Source organism: Antechinus flavipes, chromosome 4 (assembly GCF_016432865.1).
Source record: "Antechinus flavipes isolate AdamAnt ecotype Samford, QLD, Australia chromosome 4, AdamAnt_v2, whole genome shotgun sequence".
Classification (NCBI taxonomy): Eukaryota; Metazoa; Chordata; class Mammalia; order Dasyuromorphia; family Dasyuridae; genus Antechinus; species Antechinus flavipes.
In genome coordinates, this window is record NC_067401.1 from 416225220 (window position 1) to 416251538 (window position 26319).

The 26319-nt window shown below is 36.0% G+C and overlaps 1 protein-coding gene and 1 long non-coding RNA gene across 3 annotated transcripts in view; both read right to left on the minus strand.

Annotated features, from left to right (window-relative positions):
* The window catches only part of SOAT1 (sterol O-acyltransferase 1), a 69702-nt gene that overhangs the window by 29714 nt on the left and 13669 nt on the right, over positions 1–26319 (minus strand). For both annotated transcript variants that reach the window (XM_051998860.1, XM_051998861.1), the window contains exon 3: positions 11239–11297. In XM_051998860.1, the coding sequence (XP_051854820.1) occupies positions 11239–11297 (59 nt within the window). The remainder of the gene's footprint in view (positions 1–11238; positions 11298–26319) is intronic.
* LOC127562852 (uncharacterized) lies at positions 21460–25198 on the minus strand. Its single transcript, XR_007953832.1, has 2 exons — positions 21768–25198; positions 21460–21721 (listed from the first exon to the last, which is right to left on the minus strand). It is a non-coding gene; the product is annotated as an uncharacterized LOC127562852 (long non-coding RNA).

Below are 26319 nucleotides of genomic sequence, written 5' to 3' on the forward strand. Positions count from 1 at the left end.
TCTATCCACTGCACCATCTAGCTGCCCCCCATACTTCTATTTCAATAGCATAATGCCAGAGGCCTGCAGGAAGCTACCAGAAGACGGAAGTCTAGAATTCCGTCTCAGACATTCACTCTGTGACCCTGAACAAGTCACTTAGCTCAGATGCTGCCACAGTGAGCCCCCACTTTCCCAAATTTTCCCAACAACATCTAGAAAACTCAGAACAAAAAGTAACGGGCAAAGGCAGCTGCTGGGGACACGTCTGGCCAGAAGCATGCTGCACATGGAGAGAAAGGACAAGAGGAGGTCCCAAGCACCTGCCCCCGGTGACCCTGGGGGAGCCAGGGAAGCTCTTTCACTTTTCTCGTCGGTAAAATTGGTAATTCTCAGAATTTAGCATGTAATAAGCACTTGATGAATAGCTGTTGACCTTACACTGAGTAACGTGGGGTGGTATGGACGGCCACAAACTTGGTCACTGCTTCTATCTGGCTCTCTGTACTTTATGCCACTTGTTAAACTTACGCTCATCTGCCTCTGACCTGTGTCTGGCATTGAAAGCCCTTCAGCAGTTTTTCAGAAGCTCAGAGGATCGTGTGAAATATGCTTTGTTTAAGCATACTGGAATGGTGGTGGACCACATCAAGCAGAGCTCCAACAGCCGTGGCTGCTTCAGCTGACCCTGGGAGGTAGATGCTATTATTATCCACCTTTTATGCATGGACTACAAGGACCCTGGTCATGGTTCCAGGACAGAGCACAGGCCAGGAGAGCAGTGACCAAACTCTCCTTCAATCATGTCACTCTGGAAGAACTGAGAGCTTGCGGACCCCCAGAACTAAGTTTCTTTTGGAGAAGGGTAGGTGAAGAAGAGGCTAGTAATGTCTGTTGTGCTTCCCTGAAGACCACAATTACAGCTTCTGGTCACATGTGATCCCAACTTGGGGCACCTTAATTACATAAGGGTGCTCTATCCTTAGGAACAAATTTTTTGTTACTTTTATAAGATATTCTAGGGTTTAGGGCTAGATCTTTTTTCCCTAAAATCTAGGACAATTTACTTTTTGTTCAGTAGTTTATATTCATGGTTTCTTGAAATAATGCTCTGAAAAACAGGTTTAAAGAAAAATAATGTTTTTAAAGAAGTCCAAAAATTCTTTGGGCCCTTAAATGAAGTTACTTTATTACTTAATAGCCAATAAATATTAGCTCTAACCTTAGCCCAAGCTTCAATTAATAGATTTTAAGTATTAAGAGAATGCAGAATGAGTATAAATAGTAGCCATTTTCTGTTCAGGCCAGAAAGTAGTGGAGTCTTCTCCTCACAGACAGATATTTTTGTGATGGTAAATTAGGCCACTTTTTAATCTCAATTCTTAACTAATCCTTAGTCACAGAATGGGTATAGCTTCAAATAAAGGCCTAGGAAAGACCTGAAGAAAAAGTATTGAGAATCGATTACAGGTCTGTCTGAACCCTATGCCCCAAAGAAGAATATAGGCATCTTGTGTTAAGAAATCTTAAAAAGATTTTCTTTTACAAAAAACTATCCAAATCGCTTAAAATCAGAAATCAATGTAGAAATAGAATTATCCACCAATTGTCCACCTGAAACAAACTCCCAGGAACAGGAAGCCAAAATCCAAAGTTTTCAGGTCAAAGAAGAAATACTGCAAATATAAAGAATTCAAGTATCAAGGAGCCACAGTCAGGATCAGCAAACACCATTATAATGGAAAAGAGAATTTGGAATATAATAGTCCAAAAGGCAAAGAATATGGGTAGACAGCCAAAAATAAATTATCCAGGAGAGCTGAGCATAATCCTATAGGAGGAAACATAACCTTCCCTCCTTAAGAGTATTTTTTTTTCAAATACAAGTAAAGATAATTTTCATAATTCATTTTTATAACATTTGAGTTCCACGGTTTTTTTCCCCTCCTTTCCTTACCACTCCCTTCCCAAGACAAGCAATCTGATATAGAGTATACATATACAAACACTTTAAACATATTTCCATATTAGTCATGTTGTGGAAGAAAAAGAAGAGCAAAAGTGAAAAAACAAAAAACAACAAAAAAAGGTAAAAATAGTATGCTTTGGTCGACTTTCTCTGGATGTGAATGCCATTTTCCATTCTAAATCTACTTGAATTTTCTTGAATTGCTGCATTGCTGAGAAGAGCATATCAGTTGCATTATCATAGTTAGTCATCACATAATCTTGTGTTACTATGTACAATATTCTGGTTCTGTTCATTTCACTCAATATCACTTCATGTAAGTCTTTCCAGGCTTTTCTGAAATCATCATTTCTTATCATCTCATATTTCTTATAGAACAAATATATTCCAAGTTTAATTTTTAAGAATAAATGAAAAAAGATTTTAAAAATTTTCCAAGGCTTCCCTAGACTTTTAACTAAAGAGTAGTGACTGGTAATAGGAGCAGATTGTTTTTGTTGTTCCTATTGGTTAGAAGTAGAGAATACATAATGGAGATACAAAAAAGTGACATGATTTCATGAAACTACACCTCTTCTCTCAAATTATTGCATTAATTTTTTAAAATCAGTGTAGAATATTTAAGACTTCACAAACTGAATATAACATATTGTGAATTTGACTGTAGTCATCCTTTATTTAGAAAAAAACAGTATAAAGGATTTTTGTCTGATTTTCAATTTAGATTGCCTAAATTTTTCCTCAAGGAAATTAATTTCATAAATCAGGAACATGTAGTCCATTGGAAAGAAAAGCATATTATCTTTTGATAGTTACTTGTATTTTCCATTTCACTTTGCTAAATACAAATTGTACTTGCTTAATATTTGCACAAAATTAACATATTAAAATATGGTGTAATAATCTCTGTGGCAATAGTCCCTTTATATAAATAAGCTACCATGATACTTCAATAAGGGCTGAATAATCATTCACTTAAGGCTGGAATAAAACTGTATGTAAAATCAATTTGATTATAAACTTTTGGAGAACAAGGCCTGCATTCAATCAACACAGGAAAGGATTTTTCCATACTGGAACTATTTAAACAAGGTCTGTTAAGCTGAAGAACTTTTCAATTTGATTGAGAGGAACAAAAAACCTAAAGTATAATATCATTATGTTCTCAGGAGCAGAATATAAAATATATCTAGAATCATTTTTTACTTATTTTAAGCCCCATGTACATACTCACTTCTACCCACAATTACTAGGTGTTATGGGTAGAATATGAACCAAATTCTCCTGATTCCAAATCTAGCACTCTTCCAACTAAAAAAGGAACACAGTCAGTTTTACACATCAAAATACCACAAATTTGTCCCATAGCCAAGCCAAGTCAATTAACACTACTGTGCTCAGTGCTTGGGATATAAAGAAAAACAAAATCAATCCCTGTCTGTGAGAAGCACAGTTAAATGTGGAAGACAGGAAAGTGACAGGATCAATTGGGAATGATTTCAGAGGATTAAGGAGGTCTGGGAAAGGCTCCTAGAAGGGGCTTCTTGAGCTGAGAGAGTTAAAGGAAGCCAGAAGGCAGAGTGGATGGCCAGAGAAAATGCTCAGAAGGGGAGGCAGAGGTGTCCTGCAAGAAAAAAACAAAAAGACTATGTAGGAGAGTGGGGGAAGAATCAAGTTTTTCTATTTGACCCTGGAGCCACTGGAGTTTTTTCATTGGGGTTGTGACATGGTCAGACTTGTGTTTTAAGCAGATCAATGAGACAGCAGAGAGGAAGATGGATGGAGTATGGGGAAACTCCCATAGCCCCGAACGGAGGGTCTTTTATGCTTATATTCTGCCTGTTTCCTAAGACTAGTTCTTGGGCTTAGAAGTTTCTCAATTTCTTTACCTAGTTTCTCAAACTTAGTAATTACTAGTTACAAGAACATCTTAATTTCATTAATGATAAAATAATAATCATCATCTGGTTCCTTTCTACTGAACAGATGTAAGTTATTCATTACTTTAGGTACTTTAAATGTCTCCATGTATGTCAGTCTTTGAACAAGGTATTATTAAGCAGATTAATTCGATGCAAGTTACCTTCAATAGAAAAACAGGGAGAAAGCCAGTTAAGAATTAAAGTGGCTTTCAAGCTGAGATTTTTGTCAATAATATTTCCTTTGAAATATTACTGTAATAAAAATACTATCTGTGTTTCAAATCATGTCAAAATCAACAAATATTTATTAGCACCTTTTCAAGAACTATAAGATAAAAGTACTAAGAGTGAAACAAAGTCTATTTGCAATATGTACATTCTAATGAGACAATCTAGGAATGAGGGAAAATCAGCACCTATAAAAATACAAGCACCATGGCTACAAAACAAAACAAATACATTCAAAGTAATTACATACTTGGCTGTCTGAGCAGGAGGACACTAACAGCTTAGGGATGATGCTATTAGGTAGAGGGAGGGCAGCTAGTGGCACATTAGAAAGTGCCAGGCCCAAGGTCAGGAAAACCTGAGTTCAAATCCAGCCTCAGCCTAGTAAGCTGTGTGATGCTGAGAAAGCCACTGAACCAGTTTGCCTCAGTTTCCCCACCTGTAAAATGAGATGTAAAACCACTCCAGTATCTTTGCAAAACAAAACAAAAAAACCTCAGAAAGAGTTGAACAAAACTTAGAAATGACTAAATAATAAAGGAAAAAAGGCATTCCAAGCCTGGGGAACAACCAATGCAAAGGCAAACAAATGGAAAATGAGGAGGTATGGGAGGAAAAAAGAGAAAGTCAGATTTGGCCAGGCTATAGAAAGCAGAATGAGGAAGGCAGTAAAAACAGGTCAGGGCCAGATCACACAAGGTTTTAAACTAGAATAAGGAGTTTGTAAACTAAGTAAAGGAGTTTCTACTTTATCCTTGGGGTGACAGGAAGCCACAGGGGCTGATTCCTTAGGGGAGACTCCCAGACATCACTGCACTTAAAGACAATCACTTGGCTTCTGCCAAGGCCCATGGAGGAGCCAGCTTGGTGAATGCCTGGAGGCCAGTGAAGAGGCCACTCTGGTAATCTGTAGTGAGCAAGGTGGTGGGGCCGCTGGTGAGCCTCCGAGAGGTCAGAGATGAAAAGTCAAGGATGACGTGGCGAGGTCTGGCAACGCACCCAAGGTGCCAGACTCCAGCCTGGAAGGCCGCAAAGATGCGGAGTCTGTGACAGAAATGGGGGTTTGGGCAAGGGGAGGATTTAGGGGGAATGACCAGCGTCCAGCTCTCTGAGTGTGAGACTTCCCTCAGACAGGGGCAGCTTGGTCTCACAATCTGGCCTCAGACCCTACTGGGCTGGGGGACTCTGGGCAAGTCATTTAACTGAGATGGATGGAGAAAGGGGGGAAGAGAGACAAAGGGAGGGAGGGAAAAAGGAAGGGAAGGATTTGTCTTAGACACCCAGTTTGTAAGGGAAAAAATGAGAAAAAAATCATTACATCAGTTACAAAAATGATCTTTCCTATACAGTCTAAATGAACTCTGAACTGTGCTGATTGTTTTAAGGTATCCTAGCTTGTCAGCCAAACTGAACTAGATTACAACATTCTACGCTCACATTTTTTTAATCAATCTCAACAGTTAATAAAACCACCATCTTCCTCCTGGTTGGTATCATAGCTTCTCTGACCAAGTTAGTATTTTTTTTTAATCATTTATCCTTCACCTACCTTTTTTTCTTTTTTTAATTAAAGTTTTTTATTTACAAAACATATGCATGGGTAATTTTTCAACATTAACCCTTGCAAAACCTTCTGTTCCAAATTATCTTCTCCTTCCCCACAACCCCTCCCCTAGATGGCAGGTAGTCCAATACATTAAATATGTTAAAATATATGTTAAATCCAATACATGCATACATATTTATACAGTTATCTTGCTGCACAAGAAAAATTGGATCAAGAAGAAAAAAAAAAAAAAAAAAACCCCGAGAAAGAAAACAAAATGCAAGCAAACAACAGAAAGGCTGAAAATGCTATGTTGTGAACCACACTCAGTTCCCAGAGGCCTCTATCTGGGTGTAAATGACTCTCTTCATCCCTGAACAAGTGGAACTGATTTGAATCATCTTATTGGTGAAGAAAGCCATGTCCATCAGAAGTGATTGTCGTATAGTCTTCTTGTTATGTATCTCTTGTCATGTTCTGCTCATTTCACTCAGCATCAGTTCGTGTAAGTCTCTCCAGGCCTTTCTGAAATCATCCTGCTGGTCATTTCTTACTGAACAATAATATTCAATAACATTTATATACCATAACTTATTCAGCCATTCTCCAACTGATGGGCAACCATTCAATTTCCAGTTTCTTGCCACTACAAAAAAGGGCTGCCACAAACACTTTTGCACATGCTTCATCTAGCTTTTTCAGTACTCCCATATGCTGCTAAAATGTTAAAAAATAATAATACACAAATCCTAAGATCCTATGTAATAACTCCAAAATTGATTGAAACCTTAAAGAAAGCTTGTATTTCTCCCTAAAAATCTTTCTTCAAATCCATTTAACAAGTGACATTTAATGTCATTTTTACCCTTTTTCAACATGCCAGTGCAAAAATACAACATCTCTGTGAAAAGGATTATTATCCCCAATTTACACACACAAGACACTCAAAACTGAAGAGATTGTTGGCTACTTACTATGTAAAAGGAATAGGGAAGGAATATTAATGATTATAAGTCACTTTCCCAAGATCCTCCTGTCAGTTATAAAATAGGGGAAAAGGTGAAGCCATATTTTCATGGGACAAAAGTAGAGGCTAAAATAACACACAATTAACAAGAATTTAGAGAATATTATGAAAAAGTCAGTATTTCTGGATAGAAAATACCTGGTAATTAGACCTGCCTCTCTCAACTACATGAATTCTGTTAAGATCTAAGTACCATCTGTTTTAATGAACAGGTTGTTCTTTTATATTTATATATACTATTTTTACTCCAAATAAGTATCAAATTACATAAGCACACTTTTTCTAGACAATCTATTAGGGGAAAAAAAAACTCCAAAAGACTCTTAGAATGTATTACTCAGAATGATGACACTAAAGAAGTTACTTTAACTTACAACTCCCCATGTCATCTGATTGTTACTCATAGCTGGGTCATTTCCTGAACTGTGTATCCTTTGCTACTCTCGATTTGAAATGCTGAGGGGAAGAAGAGAGTTTTGTTCTAAAGAAACATTTTTAAGGGAAGTCAGGATACAAAAAGTAAGACTCAAAGGGTCATAATTATCACCTTACAAAAGGGAAAGGATGCCCAAGGTCACCTAAGTAAATGAAAGCTGTGGAGTTGGACCTGTGGGTCAGCCTCCCAAGCCAGTGCTCTTCCTGCCACTGTACCACACTGTTTCTCCTCCACTCCCAACCTGGAGGGATCGATTCACTGAGCTAATGCAGAAAATCTTCATATTCACAAAGGCAGATAGAGACTGTAAATATGTCCTAGACATAGGATTTGGGGGATCTGATTATCTCATACTGTTCTTTATTTCATATTTATTTATCTTATTTCAAAGAGTAAGCATTCTGAGAACTATTGCATTTGCTGGTTTGCCTTTTAAATGTGCTTTTCAGCACAGGTTAAGAGGAATGCAGCTCCTGGGTGGTTTGCCACTATGCAATCTTTGCTCCCTCACGCTCTCTTATTTGAGACTTTTCTCTAGGTTTTTGGGACACCAAGGTCTTCCTACTTAGGAGACCCTCACATCCGCTCTGCTAATGGTGGGCATCCTCAAGCCTCTTCTTCCTCCGTATTTCTTTACTTGGTGATTTCAGTTTCCATAGATTTAACCATCATTTCTATGCTCACAGTATTCAAACTCCTTTCCTACCTCCAGTATCACAGCAGCAAATGTCTTTCAGAAATCTCAAACTGGATGTCCTGCAGACACCTTAAACATCACCAAAACAGAACTCACCTTTCTCCCCACCTTCTGCGCTCTCCCTGCTTCACCCCATTCAGCCCTCAGGTTCCTGGCCCAGGAGTCACCATGGAGTCCTGACTCTCTCACTCCAAGCTATTGCCAAGGGCTGCAACCTCTCCTATACCTTTGGTACAGGCCCATCGCCTCCCACCTAGACTGCTGGCAAGTCTTTCCCCGCTTCAAAACATCCTCCATTCAGCCACATGAGCGATCTTCTTAAAGTGAAAGTCCAATCATATCACCCTCCTCCTCAGTAGGCTGCCCTGGCTCCTCATGACCCTTAGGATATAACACAGGTTTGAAGCTCTTTATAAAAGTCTTCCTATACTTTGGAGCTGTGAGTCTGGCCCTCCAACCCACCAGTAAGACCTCCATCTCTCAGAACCAGGCCAGCCTCATGCCTGTAATGATCCTCCATCTCCTTTCTGCCCACTGACTTCCCAGGACGCTCAGGTTCCAACTAAAGTCTTTTATTTTACAGGAATCCTTACCCAACTCCTCTTCATTATTTCCTACCTTGTTTTGGATACGATTGATTGCATGGTGTCTCTCCCGTTAGATTGTAAGCTCTTTGAGAGCAGGACCTCTCTTTTGCCCCTTTTTGTATCCCTAGAGCTTAGCAAAGTGTCTGGCACATAATAGGTGCTTCATGTTTTATTGATCATTTTTAAAAATATGCCTACTAAGGTTTTTTGAGCAAGATACACGGTTTTCTTTCTTTTTTAAAAAAAATGTTTTATTTTCAAAATATACACAAAGATAATTTTCAGCATTCACCCTTGCAAAATCTTGTGTTCCAAATTTTTCTCCTTCCCTTCTTTCTAGCCTCTTCCCCTAGACAGCAAATACCAATATAGGCTAAACACAGGAAGCTCATGTTTCACCAGGACCTATGGATTCAGCCATTTCTTCTAACAATGCAGACTACAAGTCTTGGTGCTTTCTTCAGCAGGGGGATGCCTGGATAAGGCTCACAGCTTTTGATAATCCTCCACCCCTTGTGTATGCCTCCTGTTATTTATTATCAGAGGGTTACCTTCTAACTCCCTGCCTTCAGGACCCCCACCCTTCTCCCCGGAGAAGGTGGGCATTCAATAACTCCACACAGGCCTTCCACGTAAGGAGGGTCCCCAAGGTAGGCCCCTTGTCATTTCCCGCCACCTCGACTTTTCTGCTCCCTCCCCCATCCCTGCTGCTGACCTTCACTGTATGTGTGGACTTGCCCCGTTAGAGAGAGGGGCTTAGCACAAGGCCTGGCACACAGCAAGCACTTAATAAATATTTAGTGACTGAATGAATGAACAGGGCTATTACTGGTACAGGTGGCAGGGCAGTCTTATAGGTCAGTAGTAACTGATTTTCCCCCCTCACCTGGCAGTTATCTTAGCTTCCAGCCCCTCAAAGGCTTCCCAATCTCACTTTTTGCAGCACAGATATTCTTCCTCTACATGATCCACTCTGGCTCCTTTCCCCATCTTTATTATCTTTAGGGACATTTCTACCTCCTTTGTAAGCATTAGAGTCCAAATGTGATGGTTCCACTATCCTTGATGGAGAAAAGTTTGTTGAAATGATTTTTGCAAATCTTTTTTCATGTTTCTTCTGTATGTAATCTGCTTTCCAGTTTCACTTTTGAATGTCAATAGAGATGGCTTTGCTTGGTTATTTATCTTTCCAAACTATGTCAAAACTGATTTTACACTCCATAGTTTTTCTCTGCTTTCTGAAATGATACTGCTCAAAAATTATACAGTTCCAAATTCTCAAGAAGGTTTTAGAGGGTTCAGAGGACTACCTTAAAAAGTGGATTATCTTTCTCATTAATTTTAAGTATTGATGAGTAGATCAGGAGTTGATACAGTTTTAGTGAAAGAAGGAAACTAAAAGCTCGTCCAATGTCAATGCCTCTGAAAAATCAGATGTAGACAGCCATCAACTTTTATAAAGCTGGTTTATACATCGGAAGAAAATTAGTTTAAAAACCACTTGGAGGGGAGAGGGGGTTAAGTCAAGCAGGCAGAATGACTAAATTCTGATGAGGAAAGTCAAGAAAATGAGCAATTTTTTTTTCATCCCAGAGCAGATTAGGAAAACAGAAAGGTCTGTGGATGCTGGCTAGGAGCACAACATAGTGGTACTGGCAGCAGAAAGACAGAACGAGATCCCAGGGGACCCCTAAACTATCACTGAGAGGGGAAAACAGTGACATCTGTCAGCTCTGTCACCCATTTACTTAATTATAGGATATAGATCGAAAACTGAGAGGCTTATTCACAGCACAGACCTTACTTAAGGAAATAAAAAAATACTATACTTTATCAAGAAAACCTTAGAGACTCAACTAAACACTAATGAAAACAATGAACAGCTTCAGCAAAGTTGCAAGATATAAAATGAATCTACACAAATCATTAACAATAAAACTCACTAAGGAAGAGACAGAAAGAGAAATTCCATTTCAAATAACCTTGTGTGCAAGACACATAAGGACTATATGAACAGTTACAAATTGAAGAACTATTAACTTCATGAAAAGGCCAAAGTGATATAATAAAAACGACCATACTATTTAATTTATCTATTTGGTGCCATAGCAATCAAATTACCAGGGAATTACTTTACAGAATTAGAAAAACTAATATCAAAATTCACCTGGAGGAATAAAAAGTCAAGAATATATCAAAGGAATGAAGTGGGAAAGAAGGGGAAAACAATAAGACTACTCCCTTTCTTCTCTAATCTATCAGTTGGATAGTCAACAGTGGTATGTACTTAGAGAAAAGAGTCTCAAATAGGAGAGAATGACATGGAAAATAAAAGAGTATGAGATTAAGACAGAAAGACTTGGTTTCAAATCTCACTCAGATACTAACTAGCTGTGTGATCTCAGGAAAGCCACTTTCTATATACATCAATTTCCTCCCCTATAAGATGAGAGTGTTAGATTCCATGGCCTCTAAGGTTCCTTCTAGCTCCAAATCCACAATAGTATCAAAGAATCTTCCAAACAACGTAAAGACTAAAACAAAAAAAGATTTTAAAAGCCCAACTGTGGATATCCATTACACTTTATTAACCATTTCCAAAAAGTATAAGGTGGTAGACTTGAGTGGGAAGGAGATGATAAAAAAGAAATTTTGTCTTGTTTAAGTCATTGTAGAAGGCAAAAGTAACATTAGAAAAACAATTTAGCAAATTCCCTTTAAGCATATCTTTAGAAATTTCTAACCCAACTTCACACTTTGACCCTCAAGTACCATAACTTCAGATAGAATCATTTTTGCACTGAAGCTGTTATATTATAGTTTGAGAGGAAGCCAGAGGTTACTTACTTCTGCCTCTGCTGTCAACAGAATCTTCCTTGTCAGGCATTGTTCACTATCAAATTGACCTAAAAAGGAAAAATTCAAGACTTTATTAAAAAAAAAAAAAAAACCTTACTTTTTTCCAATTAACATGTAAAACCAAATTTTAATATTCATTTTTATGTTTGTGTCCCAAATTCTCTCTCTTCCTTGTCTCAAGAATGCAAGCACTTAATATAGGTTATACGCATGTACGGTCATGCAAAATATATTTTTATATTAGTCACCCTGTGAAAGAAAACAGATTTCTTCCCCCCAATAAAAACACCAAGAAAAATAAAATTTTTAAACAGCATGCTTCAATTTGTACTCTAAGGTCTAACTGTCTTAGATCCCTGTATTGTTAAGAATAGCTTTGTCATACACAGTTGATCATCCTTCCAACACTGCTGTTAACTATGTATTACGTTCTTTTGGTTCTATTAACTTCTTTGCATCAGTTCATATGTCTTCACAGGTTTTTCTAAAAACATCCTGCTCATCATTTGTTTTAAGACTAATTTATTTTTATAGCTTTGAATTTTTCCAAATACATGCAAAGATAGTTTAACATTCACCTTTTCAAAACCTGGTGTTCCAAAATTTTTTTCTCCCTCATTCCCCCTACCTCCTTCCATAGACAGCAAGCAATCCAATATAAGTTAAATATGTGCAATTCTTCTAAATATTTCCAAATTCATCATGGTGCACAAGAAAAATCAGATCAAAACGTGAAAGAAAAAAATGCTCATCACTTCTTATAGCACAATAGTATTCTGTCACAATCATATACTCCAACCTGTTCAGCTATTTCCCAATTGAAAGGCATTCCCCCAAAATTTCCAATTCTTTGTCCCCACAAGAAGAGGTATTATACAAATTTTTATATATATAGGGTCCTTTCCCCCACCTTTCTGGAACCTTTTGAGATATAGACCATTAGTGATATTGTTGAGTTAAAAGGTACTTACAATTTTATAACTCTTTGAGCATAGTTCCAAATTGTTTTCCAGAATGGCTGATTAATACACCATAGTGTATCAGTGTCTCAATTTTCCCATCCCTCCCAACATTGGCTAATATCTGATACTTCAGAGCTGTTTTATAATCCAAGACTAGAATGATTTTTAATTATCTGTCATATCTACGAGAATAAAAAATATTATCTATGAAAAAGCTTTGAAAAAGGGGGCTACAAAAACAAGATTATTATTGTTCCTTATTGGAATCTTAAAGTAGAAAACACGATTGCATAAAGATTTAAACATCACACTTTTTTTTTTTTAAAAAAGGAAAGTTATTTTATAGCAAGTAGTATGAATTGCAGATTTTTAGATTGGAAATAAATGGCCTTGGGACTTCAAGAAGTAGATTAACTGTCAAGCTGATAACAGAACTTCCTGAAGCATTTCTTACCCCTCCTCCCAAAAAAAATGACAAACCAAATAAACTTGGTTCACTGACTCCTGAGCAGCAAAATCCTATTGATCTATTAGATTGTCAGTATTTCAATCTTTTTAGTCGAACACTTTGTTGCTTCTAATAATGATATATTTTATTCCCTATTTCCAAGGGATATGGAAATTGAAATTATGCAATAAATTGGTCTGGAAAGGGAAAGAAAAAGAATGTTACCTCCAGTAATTCTGAACTTAAAATCCTTTGTACTTTGAGCAGTACATTTTCAAGCCATTCATAAATGCATAGATAAATGGCTACTGTTTTAACAGAAAAAGTTGCATTTTACAAAATGTTGTACTCCCCAAGCAGTACCCCTCCACAAAGCTCACCTGCTTTCATTCTCTTCCAGGCCCTTCTCCTCAATTCCCCTGTATATCAAAACCCAGGATCCCCCGTCTTTCCCATGTCTGCTCTTTCTGTATGGGGTTGTAGACCTTTTGTTCCCTTTGTATTTGTATTTCCAGCATTCAGCAAGATGCCAGCCACATGGCAGGTGAATAGTAAATACTTAAATAGTAAATAAGTCTCTAAATCCAACGTTTCACTTACTATGATGTCACAAATATGATTTAAAAAAGAAAGTGTGTTCCTTGAACTAACTCAGCTATTCAGACAAGCTTTAATGTCTTGTTTTAGACTTAAAAAAAAAATCCTCTCTCCCCCCTCCTCTTCCCCCTTCATTCCCACCCCCCTTCTATGTAAACATATAACGTTAAACAGAAATGTCCAGAGATAACACCCAATATTTTATTTTATTTTTCAAAATATAGTATGGATAATTTTTCAATACTGACCTTTACAACTGTGTTCCAAATTTTTCCCTCCTTCCCCCCACACCCCATCTCCTAGATGGCAAGTAACGTAATATATGTCAAACACGTTAAAATCCAATATATGTATACACATTTAAACAATAATCTTGCTGCATAAGAAAAATCAGATCAAAAAGAAAAAAAATGAGAAAGAAAAACAAAATGCAAGCAAACAACAACAAAGAGAGTGAAAATATTATGTTATAGTCTACATTCTCTCTGGGTATAAATGATTCTCTTCATCACAAGATCATTGGAACTGGTCTGAATCATCTCATTGTCATCTAACACTTTAAAAAACTATGTACGTGCTTAACTCATAAATCAGCCCAAGGCTTCAAAACACAGTCAACCCTGAAAACAGTGATAAGCCAGTTGGAAGGTTGTATCATCTTTGGTCTCATTGCCTGAGAACATAAGCATTTAGTTTGTTATTTTCTAACTAAAATATAGTGCTCTACCATAATACATAATTTTAAAATAAGGACATTTAAGACTTTCAGTAAGCTTCTTCTTATTTATCTAATTTTTTTAAAATTTAGATTTTAAGCTCCCTATATTACTAATGGAATAGTTCTCTGCACTAAAAATGTGATAGTGCTGGAAAAGGCAGTGGTCTGAATGTCAATTTTTTAGATAATTGAAGCTTTCTTTACCTTGAAGTATTTTAAAATTTTCTAATAGAAATATTTCCTGATATACAAAATGTTATTTAATATCATTTAAATTTATTAACTTTACATTATTGTTAACTATTTGGCTAAACATGCACACATTTTCATATTCTCTCTTTGCAGAGATTTAAGCATTTTTTTTCCTTCTAAAGCTTTTTATTTTCAGAACATATGTATGGATAATTTTTCAACATTAGTCCGATTTAAGCTTTTCTAAATGATCTTTCTTATCCTTTCTTATCTGCTCTCAAATGAGCTGGCTCCAACAGAATACACATCTTTTCTATCCAGCACTCCAAATGATCTATCATTCAGCAAGTCTGCAGTAACAAGTTAGAACTGAAAGCTACCAAGATAAAAACAAATAGTAAAGCTTGTTTAAATCATTAAATTTTAATTTTATAGAAATACTACATTAACATGCTTTGGGCTATAAGTTCTATCCCTTTCCACCAGAATTAACAAGAATAAAATGGTGTTCCACATGATCAAGGATGCCAGAAATCTGACCTCTGGATAAAATGAGATATATTACCATAATAAAAATATTTCGTAATTTAAAAGAAGCTTATGAAATCATTTGGCCTAGCTTCATTTTTTTCCATTAGATAACATTACTATTTTCATTCTTAGGGTAAGAATTTTTAAAAATAAATTTATATACACATACTATATAATTTCCCACTTAACACAGATAAATATAGGTATTTAAGGATTATATATATGAAGTCATATTTCTTTACTACTTGGATTATAATATGCCCCAGGCAAAATCAATTTCTCCAAAATATAACCACATAATAAAAAAGAAAAACAAAAAACATTCTGCCCCCTTAACCTGTGCCATAACACGTCATCAGTGCAACATATGAAATACAGTCATGGAATTTTACAGCCAGAAAAGCCCTTACCAATAATCTAGTTTAATGTCCCTCATTTTACAGAGGAGTGATCAAAACCATAAAAGTTCAGAGCCCAAGGCCACATAGCCTATTAAGAAAGACAAGGCAAATAGCTCATGCCAATTAAGTGTAGTGCTTGGGAAAGGGAGGGGAGGGGAGAAGAGAGGAAAGGCAAGAGAAAAAATTTCTGCCCGTAGGTACTTAAGGGAGTTCCTCTTTCAATAATAAGAAAAGCTAGCTTTTGCATAGCACTTTAAAGTGTGGGGAGAGCTTTGTAATTGTCTCATTATCCCAACAATCCAGGGAGGTAGGTGCAATTATTAATCCCATTTTACAGAAGAAGAAACTGAGGCAGGCTAAATAAAGTGCCCAGAATGACACAGCTAGTAACTGGGGCCTGATCTGTATTCGTCTTAACTGAGTTCAACACACTATCACTGTGCCACCTAGCTGGGAAAAAAAATCTAAACAGATTAAAGAACAACGCACATTTTCAAGTTAAGACTTTGTAATCACAATCTTTATCTTTCAAATTCCTCTTCTACTTAACTTTATTTCTTTTAACCATACACACCAACAAAAACCACAAATTGTCCTATTTTAGATTCTTTGCATTTTAAGCCTTTCCACACTATTCCAAATCTATTCTCATCCATCACTACCCTATGTCTACCAACTTCCTCTACATATCCATGTAGAATGCTGGGATTTCAACCTTTTCAATGAAATGTAGACCCCACAAATATAGAATAAGCCTACGTTGAGGTTTTTGCCATTCCCAAAACAGTTTTTAAGTTTCAGTAAACCAGTTTATCATGACATAGCTATTAGCTTGCCAGCTATTAAATCCCACTAAAGTCCAAAAAAAAAAAAAAAAAAAATCTTTCCACTGATGCTTTGCACCTGCCTGTCCCTCTTGATTGCATAGAATCCTTCCAATTGTATTGTCCCTGACATCTGTGTAATCCAGGTTTCTCACAGTTGTAGAATGCCTTCCCTCCTAAGAAAATCGCTATGCCACTGGGGTTCCCCATGATGATTACAATTAGACCTGTGCTTACCATTAAAAGTATTTCTTCCTGATCTAGTCATATTCAAGTGTAGTTTCTTCATAAATTCAGAAAACTAGTTCTCATCTTCTGACCTTTCTCTATAAAGCACTGATGATCTCTCTCCCAATAAGCTGAAAGGATTGAATTTGCAATCCTGTTCTTAGTATCATCACAAAATGAGGTTTTGACATATACATGATATTCTGACATGACCCCTGTGGAAAAATGTCTGATGAAGATATAAATCAGGTGACCATGGTAGAAGTAAGAGCATCACCTCTACTAATCAACTTCTCCAAGAAAGAGTCATCCAAAATCTGTCTACATACTTTTATGACCCAGACATGGTACTGATACCTAAACCAGGTAGGTTGAAAACAGAGAAAGAAAATTATAGACCAATCTCCCTAATGAATATTGATGCTAAAATCTTAAATAAGATATTATAAAAAAAGACTACAGAAAATTACCCCCAGGATAATACACCATGATCAAGTAGGATTTATACCAGGAATGCAGGGCTGGTTCAATATTAGGAAAACTATCAGTATAACTGGCCATATTAATAACCAAATTAACAAAAACCACGTGATCATCTCAATAGATGCAGAAAAAGCATTTGCTAAAATCCAACATCCATTCCTATGGTCCTGTCTTGTTTAAAAATTTAAAATTAAATTAAATTTAAATTGAATTTTTAAAAATTTAAACTTTTAAATGTTTTTAAAAGATGTAGTATTTATACTTGCAAGAATTACTGAATTATTAAAGCTTAAATCCCACTAAAGGACACATTATATATTAGTACAATAGCCCATAAATATATAACATAATTTATAAAAATATAACTATCCTGGGTATTTTCTCAACCTTTTTTTTTTAAAGGATGGTTTGCACAACCAATCTGTTCTGGAGATTACTATTCTAGATGTCACTGAGCTAACACTGACTACTCGCTTAAACACTATTCCAATTTTTTGAATGATTTTTCTAAAAATGCATGTATATATGTATGTGTATGTGTATACATGTGTATATACACACACATACACCCAAAGTAAGTGTTTAATAAATGCTTATTCTCATCTCTACCCTCCCTTTTGAGAAATGAAATTATAACTAAGGTAAAAAAGAAAATATTAGTGAAAATTGTTGTCGTGGGAGAAATGTGGGAGAGGTAAAATAATAGAAAAGAAAAATGAGTTCAGAGATTCTTTTTTTTTCCAACTAGTCTGTAGAACAGTCTCCTGACATCATTACCTTTGCCTCCATTGATGTTTACCCAAACTGATGTTCTTTATCATGCCTTTTATCTCTCCCTAGATTTCCTCATACACCAAGCTACTCTCTCTTCACCCTCACATCAGCTCCTTTGATTAGGCTAATTTCTTTTGTACAAAGTATATCTTTCCAGATCTAAAATTCAATCATGTTTTCATCACATCAACTGTCAGCAATATCCATGAAATAAAATTTACATCTATACTATACATATATACATCTATCCCGAAGAGATTTACACTATCTACACAAAAGCAAATAAATGTTATTAGAATAAGTCAGCACATAAGTTTGTGGATATTCATTTAGGCAGGAATTGATAGTTCTACTATTTAGATAAGAGGTTTTTGGACAAAATGTTTTATAATGCAAGAGTTTTTAAAAATATTTCTCCAATTACATGTAAAAATAATTTAACATTTTTTTAAAAATTGAGTTCCAAATTCTCTCCTTTCTTCCTCAACCCCTCCTTGAGAAGGCAAGCAATTTGAAATAAGTTTTACATTTGCAGCTATACAAAACATTTTCATTGGTCATGTTATAAAAGAAAACAGACCAAAAAAAAAAAAGAAAGAAAGAAAGAAAGAAAGAAAAGAAAAGTAAGAAATAATAAGCTTTGATTTGCATTCAGACTCCACCTGTTCTTTCTCTGGAAGTGGATAGCATTTTTCATCACGAGTCCTTTGGAATTGTTTTGTATCACTGTATTACTGTGAATATAGCTAAATCATTTACAATTGAGCATCGTACAATACTGCTATTACTGTATACAATGCCAATTATGATGAGTACTATGTTCTAACTTTATTCTGCCTCAGTTCATCTAAGTTGCTGGTTCTGAAAGCACACGGCATTCCCTCATAAGATAAGATAGCTTCCTATACCCAAATGAGTTCATTATTCTCTGAACCAATTCTGATGAGTGAGGTTTAAGCATTCTCTGCTAACCAAACCTCCCTCTGCCCCACTGCAAAACCTCTTTTTTTTTTGAATGAGATAATTTACCCCATTCTACCCAAAGGAACTCTCTTTCTCATCCTTCCCAATCCCTTTTTGTGGATGCCATCGTGTCATAGTTAACTTACACCTATATCCTTTATCTATACTCTTTCTAACTTCCCTACTAATGACAAAGTTCTTAAGAGTTAGAGTTATCATCTTCCCAAGTAGGAATGTAAACAGTTTCACCTTGTGGATTACAATTTCTCTTTTCTGGCTACCTTTTTAGGTTTCTTTTGAGTTTTTATTTTAAAGTCAAATGTTCTCTTCAGCTCTAGCCTTTTCTTCAAGAATGATTAAAAGCTTTCTGTTTCATTGAATGTCTATCTTTTTCCTCTGAAGGATTATACTCAATTTTGCTGGGTATTCTAGCTCCCTCTCCCTCTTCCTACCCCAATATCACATTCCAAGCCCTTTTATCCTTTCATGAAGATATTAATTCTTGTGGTACCCTGACTGTGGTTTTTGATACGTGACTTGTTTTCCCCAGATACTTACAATATTTCTCCTTGACCTGAAAGTGCTGGAATTTAGCTGTAACATTAATGGGAGTTTTCATTTTGGGATCTCTTTCAGGTGGTGATGAGTGGATTCTTTCAATTTTGCCCCCGGTTCTAGGACATCAGAGCATTTTTTCTTGACAGTCTCTTAAAAGGTGGTGTCTCAGGGGTTTTTTCCCCTGGATCATGGTTTTCATGTAATCCAATAACTCCTAAATGATCTTTCCTTAATCTGTTTTCCAACTGACATCTTTCATACTTTTTTTTCCTATTTTTTCATGTTTGGTTTCATTTTATTATTTCTTGATGTCTCACGGAGCTTCCACATATACAATTTCAATTTTTAAATAATTATTTTATACCTTCTTTTCCATTTTGGCCGATTCTACTTTTTAAGGAATTCTTTCCTTCATCAAATTTTTGTTCCTCTTTTCCCATTTGGTCAATTTGACTTCTTTTTAGGAGTTCAGTACTGTTTTTTTGTTCCTTTTTATCATTTGGCCTATTCAATTTTGTTTTGTGTATTCATTTTTTTTTAATTAAACAAAATGTAAAATAAACAAAACATTGTCATGAATCTAGCAGACATCAGGGAGGATTCAAAATATGTAACAATAAATTTCCATTCCAAGAAGACATATAATAATAGAAGAGATTATATTCATGAGTGTCTATTTTTTCTTTGCTTTCTTGTAGGTTATTTTTGTTCTCTGCTGTACACCTTTTATTTTATTCTTCTTTCCCCTGTCATCTCCCCACACTTCCCCCAAGCAGGTTAGGCACAGATATATTTATATGTACACATTTTTGCATATGTATGTGTGTATGTATATATGTATATGTATATATATATATATATATGTATACACACACACACATATACACATATATACACACACATACACACACTATATACACACACACATATACATACATCTATATACATATATACATACCCTACATAGGCAGATATACACATATACTGAGATGCATTTATGTATATACACATACACATAACATTTACCAATATGTAAACAAGCATCTAAAACATTATTAATATGGCTGACACATAATGTACATTGAATCTTTACATTTGACTTTGTCTAAGATCAATGATTATTAGTCCTACTTTTTTTTCCTAATAAATGCTACTCCTCATCCTTGAAATATTTATGTAACTCTCTGTTAACTCTTCCACTATAATTCTGCTCCTTAACTTACCTTGCTATTACTCATTCTTCCCACCCCTGGGTTCCTCCCTAATCTTTCCCCACTTTCTTATCCCATTCCTATTAATTCACACACTCTTTTATACCCTAGCTCATCTTTTATCCCTTGACCATTAACTAATCCATATAGCTTGTCCCGCTGCCATAACACATCCTTTTACACCCCACTTTATCCTATTCTTTTCCCTCTTATTTCTTGATTTGGGAGTTATACCCTTTATGATATGAATACCAGTGTTCCCAAGGTAAGGAGGTTTTTAGAACTACCAGCCCTCTTCCCTGGCTAATACCGCTGTGTTAGTTCTTCCTCCGCACCTCATTTGTATAACATGATTACTATTTTTACTGTTACCTATCACGCAGTTTTGCTTTTTGGACTCGGATCATACTCAACCCAATTTTTCTTTTGAGCTATCCAATTATTAGTGCCAATCTTAAACATATGACATACATTTCTATGTATAAAATAAACAGTTTGTCCATGAAGTGTTCCTTGAAATTAATATTTTATATGGACTTTTATGCGTTAAATGTTCTATTACATTCAGGCTTAGTTGAGACAAAGTCCTGAAAATCTGCAAGTTCGTTGAATGTCCCTTTTTTTTTCCATTTTATATTATGGATAATTTTGCTGGATATGATATATTTGGCTATAGGTCTAATTCTTTGATTGCTGGTATATGTTATTCAAGGACCCAGATTACAGAAAGATTGTTTCTTTTTATTATATTTTCTCTTTAATCTTTGAAATTTGGCAAAAATATTTCTAAGTGTTTTCCATAGAGGATCTGTTTGAAGTGGTGATTGGTAGATTTTCTCTATTTCTACTTTTTCCTCATGTTCTATCATTCCAAGTCAAATTTTTCTTTTATTATTTCTTGCATTATTGTGTCAAGGTTCTTTTTTTGGTCACAGCTTTCAGGTTGTTCAATTATTCTTATATTTTTTCTTCTTGATCTGTTCTCTAGAGCTGTTGTTTTTTAATACAATGTTTCACATTCTGTTCTATTTTTTCATTCTTTATATTTTATTTCTTAGCTTCTTATAGTTTCACTAGCTTCCCCTTGCCTAATTCTAATTTTCAAAGAATTATTTTCTTCTTTAAGACTCTTTGAAGACTTCTTTAAAACTCTTTTAGACTATTTTAAGACCTTTAGTTGGTTAACTTTTTTCATTTTCTTGTTTTTTTGTTTTTTAATTGTTCTTCCATTTCTCTAACTTTTAAAAGTCTTTTTTGAGTTCTATAAATTCTTTCTGGGCAGAGAGCCATTCAATGTTACTCTTTGAGGTAAAAGAGGCTTTTTTTTTTTTTTTAAGCTTTACTGTAGATGACTTCTGAAAGATGCTCTTCTGAAGATGAACCTAGGTTTTCCTTATTCTCATGGTTATTCTCTATGGTTGTATTTCTGTTTTTATTTTTTCAATAACTATTAGTATAAACACCTCTAATCCTGGCTTTGGGGGGATGGTGCTTCATTTTAGCTCTCTAAAATGGGGTTTAGGAACCCCAAACCAAAAATCTCCATCTTCCTGGCAAGCAACCAGCAGCATCCCTGGCCCACTGCTTCTGTACTCACAGGGGCTGGTTTCTTCTCATCCAGGGCCACATCTTTGCAACCACACTGGGTCTTGGTGTTTCTAATCAGCAGAGGTTCCTTCAGCCTTCCTGCACTCAGAGCCCTGATTCCTCATGCTGTTGGGAAGGTGAAAGTTTCTGTGGTTCCCAGAACCCATCTATTCTAGGGTTCCCCTCCTTACTGTTTCCCAGGCTAGCCTGGAAGTTAAAACCCAAACTTGGGGTCTTCAGCTTCGGGTAGTCCCTGCAGGACCACTGTTCTATTGCAGGTCTTTTTTGTTTTTCACCAGTCTATATTCAACTTGAGGTGAAAACTTGATCTATTTGTGGGGGGATATCTGGAGAGCTTGAAATTTTCTGATCTACTCCATCATCTTCCCAAAATCCTCTGCTACTCTATTTTAAGGTGCTATTTTTTTCACTATTTTTTATGCCTTCCTTTACCAAAATGTTGATTCTTTTTTCATGATTTTCTTTCATCATGGTCATTTATTTTTCCAATTTTTACTATCTTACTTGATTTTGTAAATCTTTTTTTGAGTACTTCCAGGAATTCTTGTTGGGCTTGTGTGCCATTAACATTTTTTCCTTGAGGCTTTGAATGTCATTATTTTGACTTGGTTGTCTATTGACTGTTTTGATCCTTCCTGTTTTCTATGGCCAGGTTCTTTTTTTTATTTGCTCATTTTCTTGCCTGTTTCTTGAATTGTAACTTTATGCTAAAATTTGATTCTGTTTCAGGGGTGGAGGAGCCTATCCCAGGTTTTTTATGATGTCTTCAGAGCTAGTTCTAGGTAGGAGTCTTTCAGTTTTCAATTCTTCTATAGGTAGCCTGTCTAAAAAGGGGTGTGGTCACTGCTCTCCTGGGCTGTGCTCTAGCCTATGAGGAACCTCAAGCATTTTCCCCCTAGCACTGGAGCCAGGGTCCCTCCTCCCCCTTCAATGTTAGCTGTGGTGTGTTAATGCTCCTACTTGCCCTGAGACTGAGACTGGTGAGGACTGCAACCTGGATCCATGTATAAGCAATGCAACTGTCCTTTCCCAGTGCCAGCAAAAGATCGCATGGAATAGTCTAATGACCAGTTGCATGACTTTCTTGCCATGTCTGGGCCAAGAAATTGCTCCAGAAGTTGCTGCTGCTGATTCAGCCATCCCTAAGGCCCAATAGCTAGCTAGATGAGGAAACAGAAGCCTAAGGAGAGTCGATGACCGATTTGAAGGTCACTCAGGCAGCAAAGATGAGAGAGATGGACACAGAAATTCAAGCCTGTTTAGCCTCACACCACTGTCTCACCCCATCTGTAGAGGCTTCCTAATTTATATTCCAAATGCTATAACAAATGCCAAGGTGGGTCAGAATGAACAAACGAAAAGCCTGTCAATGAGGACTAAAGTTTCTTTTAAGAAAAGATCATAAAGAGGGGATTAAACCATTTAAAAATCTCTAATTAATCAAGTACAGTGAAGTCTAAAGAAAACAATTCTACAACTGATTTAAACTTTGAAACTTTCAGCATAAAGTACAATTAGCCTCTTCCAAAAGAAGCCATATCAAGTAGATAACTCCTTAAGAGAATGTTTTTGACTACAGCAATAATCATTTCAGGGAGTGGTGGCAAACAAGTTTAAGACCAGCACAACACAAAAAAGTCCACAGAAAGGATCATTCTTCCCATAGTTTTTCTAAGCAAATACAGTTTAAGAAGTTCTACTGAAATTTACTTTTCTGGGCTATAAAACCCACAAACTAGGGCATAAACATTTAACTCTTGCCAAACATTGAAAGAAAAATAGCTTTACTGGAGAGGAGAGAGGAGGGCGGGGAGGCAAAACCAAGATGAAGTAAAAGAGAAATAGCTTAATACAAGAAAGGATACTTAAAAAGAAGGATCTTCAAGCCTGGTACCATTTAAAAACCCCAGTTATGAAGGCTTCTGAAGGCTTCTGAACTACAATAATAACCAAAGATACTGAGTTGAATAGGAGCCTACTAAACAATTACCCCCTCAATTAGTGGCTTATAATTTCTTAGTATAAGAGGCAATGAGGTGATACAATGGATAGGGTGCTGGGTTTGGAATCAAGAATTCCCAAGTTTAAAACCTACTTCAGATACTACATGTGAGCCTAAGCAAGTTATAACCCCTCAGGCTCAAGTTTTCCATCTATGAAATAGAAATAATAACAGTACCTACACCTCACCTGCTATTAAGATCACATGAGACAATATATTCAAAGTGCTTGAAAAACTTTGTAACACTATATAAATGCTAATTTTTGTAGTGTATGCTTCCTTCTTAGAATTTTTTAATTTTCATCTTCCCTCTGGGAAATGAAAATGAAGTGCTATTACTTTTTATAGAATATACATCACATACACAACGATATGTAACCATATTAATAATTAAGGTTTTTTTTTCCCCTCTGGCTAGATTATCTGTATATTGGAAGATTATTTTCCTTTCCCTAGTATAGGGGATAGTAGAATAGAATTCCAAGTAAAACAAAATCTTAACTTGAGAAAATCTCCATAAAATCTTAACTTGAGAAAATATTTCAAAGATGTTCTCTTGCCAAGTGGCTAATATCCGATAAACATCCATTGTTTTTTGCTTTCACTTCTAGGAGAACCATTTAATTCTTATCCTCTTTTCCCTAATGATAAATTAATAAATATTCATCTGGGCTCAAAGAGTCCCAGAGCACTTGGCAGCCAAGATAGGATGATTTCACATCCTGCTAGTTAGTTAACCTTGAGTATAAAAGTAAAGCATTCCAATTTTATCTTTCATTCCCTCAACCAATCACTATGCTCGCAGATCCCAAGGCACAGAGTTAGCAAAGAAAATTTCTCATGTATCTTGGAAAGGGTATGTCAATCGGCTGCCTTGTTCACCAGTGACTCCCCAAAGCAAATTTCCTTCCATGGACACCATTCCCCCTATATTCTCTTTTAAATTCTGAGCATAACCCAGAGAGAGGATTGTAGAGATTGAATGTTGATCGCAACATAGTATTTTCACTTTTTTGTTGTTGTTTGCTTGCATTTTGTTTTCTTTCTCATTTTTTCCCTTTTTGATCTGATTTTTCTTGTGCAGCATGACAATTGTGGAAATATGTACACAAGAACCACACACTTTAACATATATTGAATTACTTGACATCTAGGTGTGAGGATAGGAGGAGGGAGGGAGAAAAATTTGAGTTTTGCAAGGGAGAATGTTTAAAACTATTTATGCATTATGTTGTGAAAATAAAAAGCTTTAATAAAAAATAACAACCAAAAACTCTACCATAGGGACTCTCTTTCTATTTGTGTCTGCAGCACTTAGCACAGGGCCTGGCATAACTAGTCAGCACTTAATGCTTTCTCCATTCATTCAGTCAGTCTGAAAGGATAAGAGGTCTTTTCCTAGACCAAAAGGGAAAGCTAGGAAGCCTTGTTTAGTGTTGCCACCACACTTAAAGACACAGGTCTTTAATAATACCTTGTTTATCTCCAGTTGGCTGGTAAGGCTAGACATGTGAGACTTGTGGGCTTCCTTCCCCCTCTTTAATATAAGGTACCACATAGTAACACTGAAAAGTTATTTACCACAACGCTGGAGTTGAAATGGGAACAAGAAACCAATCAAGGCTCTTTTTCACATTTTCCAGCTCAATGTCAGTGTCCTCATTTAAGTGTTATCCTGTTAGCTATTAAGTATAAAAGGAAACATTTTATGGACCTAATTTACATAGTTTTTCATTTGATTTTTTAAAAGATATACTAAAAGCCTATAAATTACTCAATCTGGAGTTGGACCACTTAGTTCTTGTCTAAACTTTACCAAGTATCTGTTTGATTTTAAACAGATCACTTACTCTCTCTTGATCTTGGTGTCCTCAATGATAAATAAGGAAGTTGGACTAGTGGCTTCTATTATTCCTTTTGAAGGCTTATAAATCTGGCCTGATGATACACTAAAAGGAAAACCAAACTTCCTTAACTTAGAACATGCATAGTAATCACAAAGTGTATCATCCTACAAGGAATTAGAGACTCTCGTGTGAAGGACTCTGCCAAGACTTACCTAGGGATGGACCGAGACACCAATAGAAACAAACTTCAAAATACCATACAAGAAACATCAGTCAAGAAAGAGCTAATTCTTAGCGTTCCTTGAAAGGACAGTAAGCCAAAGTTGATCAAAGACAGAAATAAGTAATGTTGGAGAGTCTACAGAAAGATAATGCACTATTTGTGCAGGTATAAACGGGCCCAATCATTCTGGAAAGCAATTTGTCAGTAAGCTCTGAAAAATTATTCAAGTGTCCATACTCTTTAACCCAGAGAGTCTCCAACAGGCATTTAACCAAAGAACTCAAAGACACCATAGTGTACCACTTTCTGGGGTAACAAAAGAACTGGAGACAAAGTAATCACTGACTAGGGGATTGGCTCAATAATTTGGGATGCATTAATGTAATGGAATATTAAGAAATAAAAAATGAATTCAAAGAAATATTGGAAACAAAGCTAGGGAAACAGCATGTCTACACCCTCACCTTGAATAATCAATCAGGTGCCAAATAAATTCTGC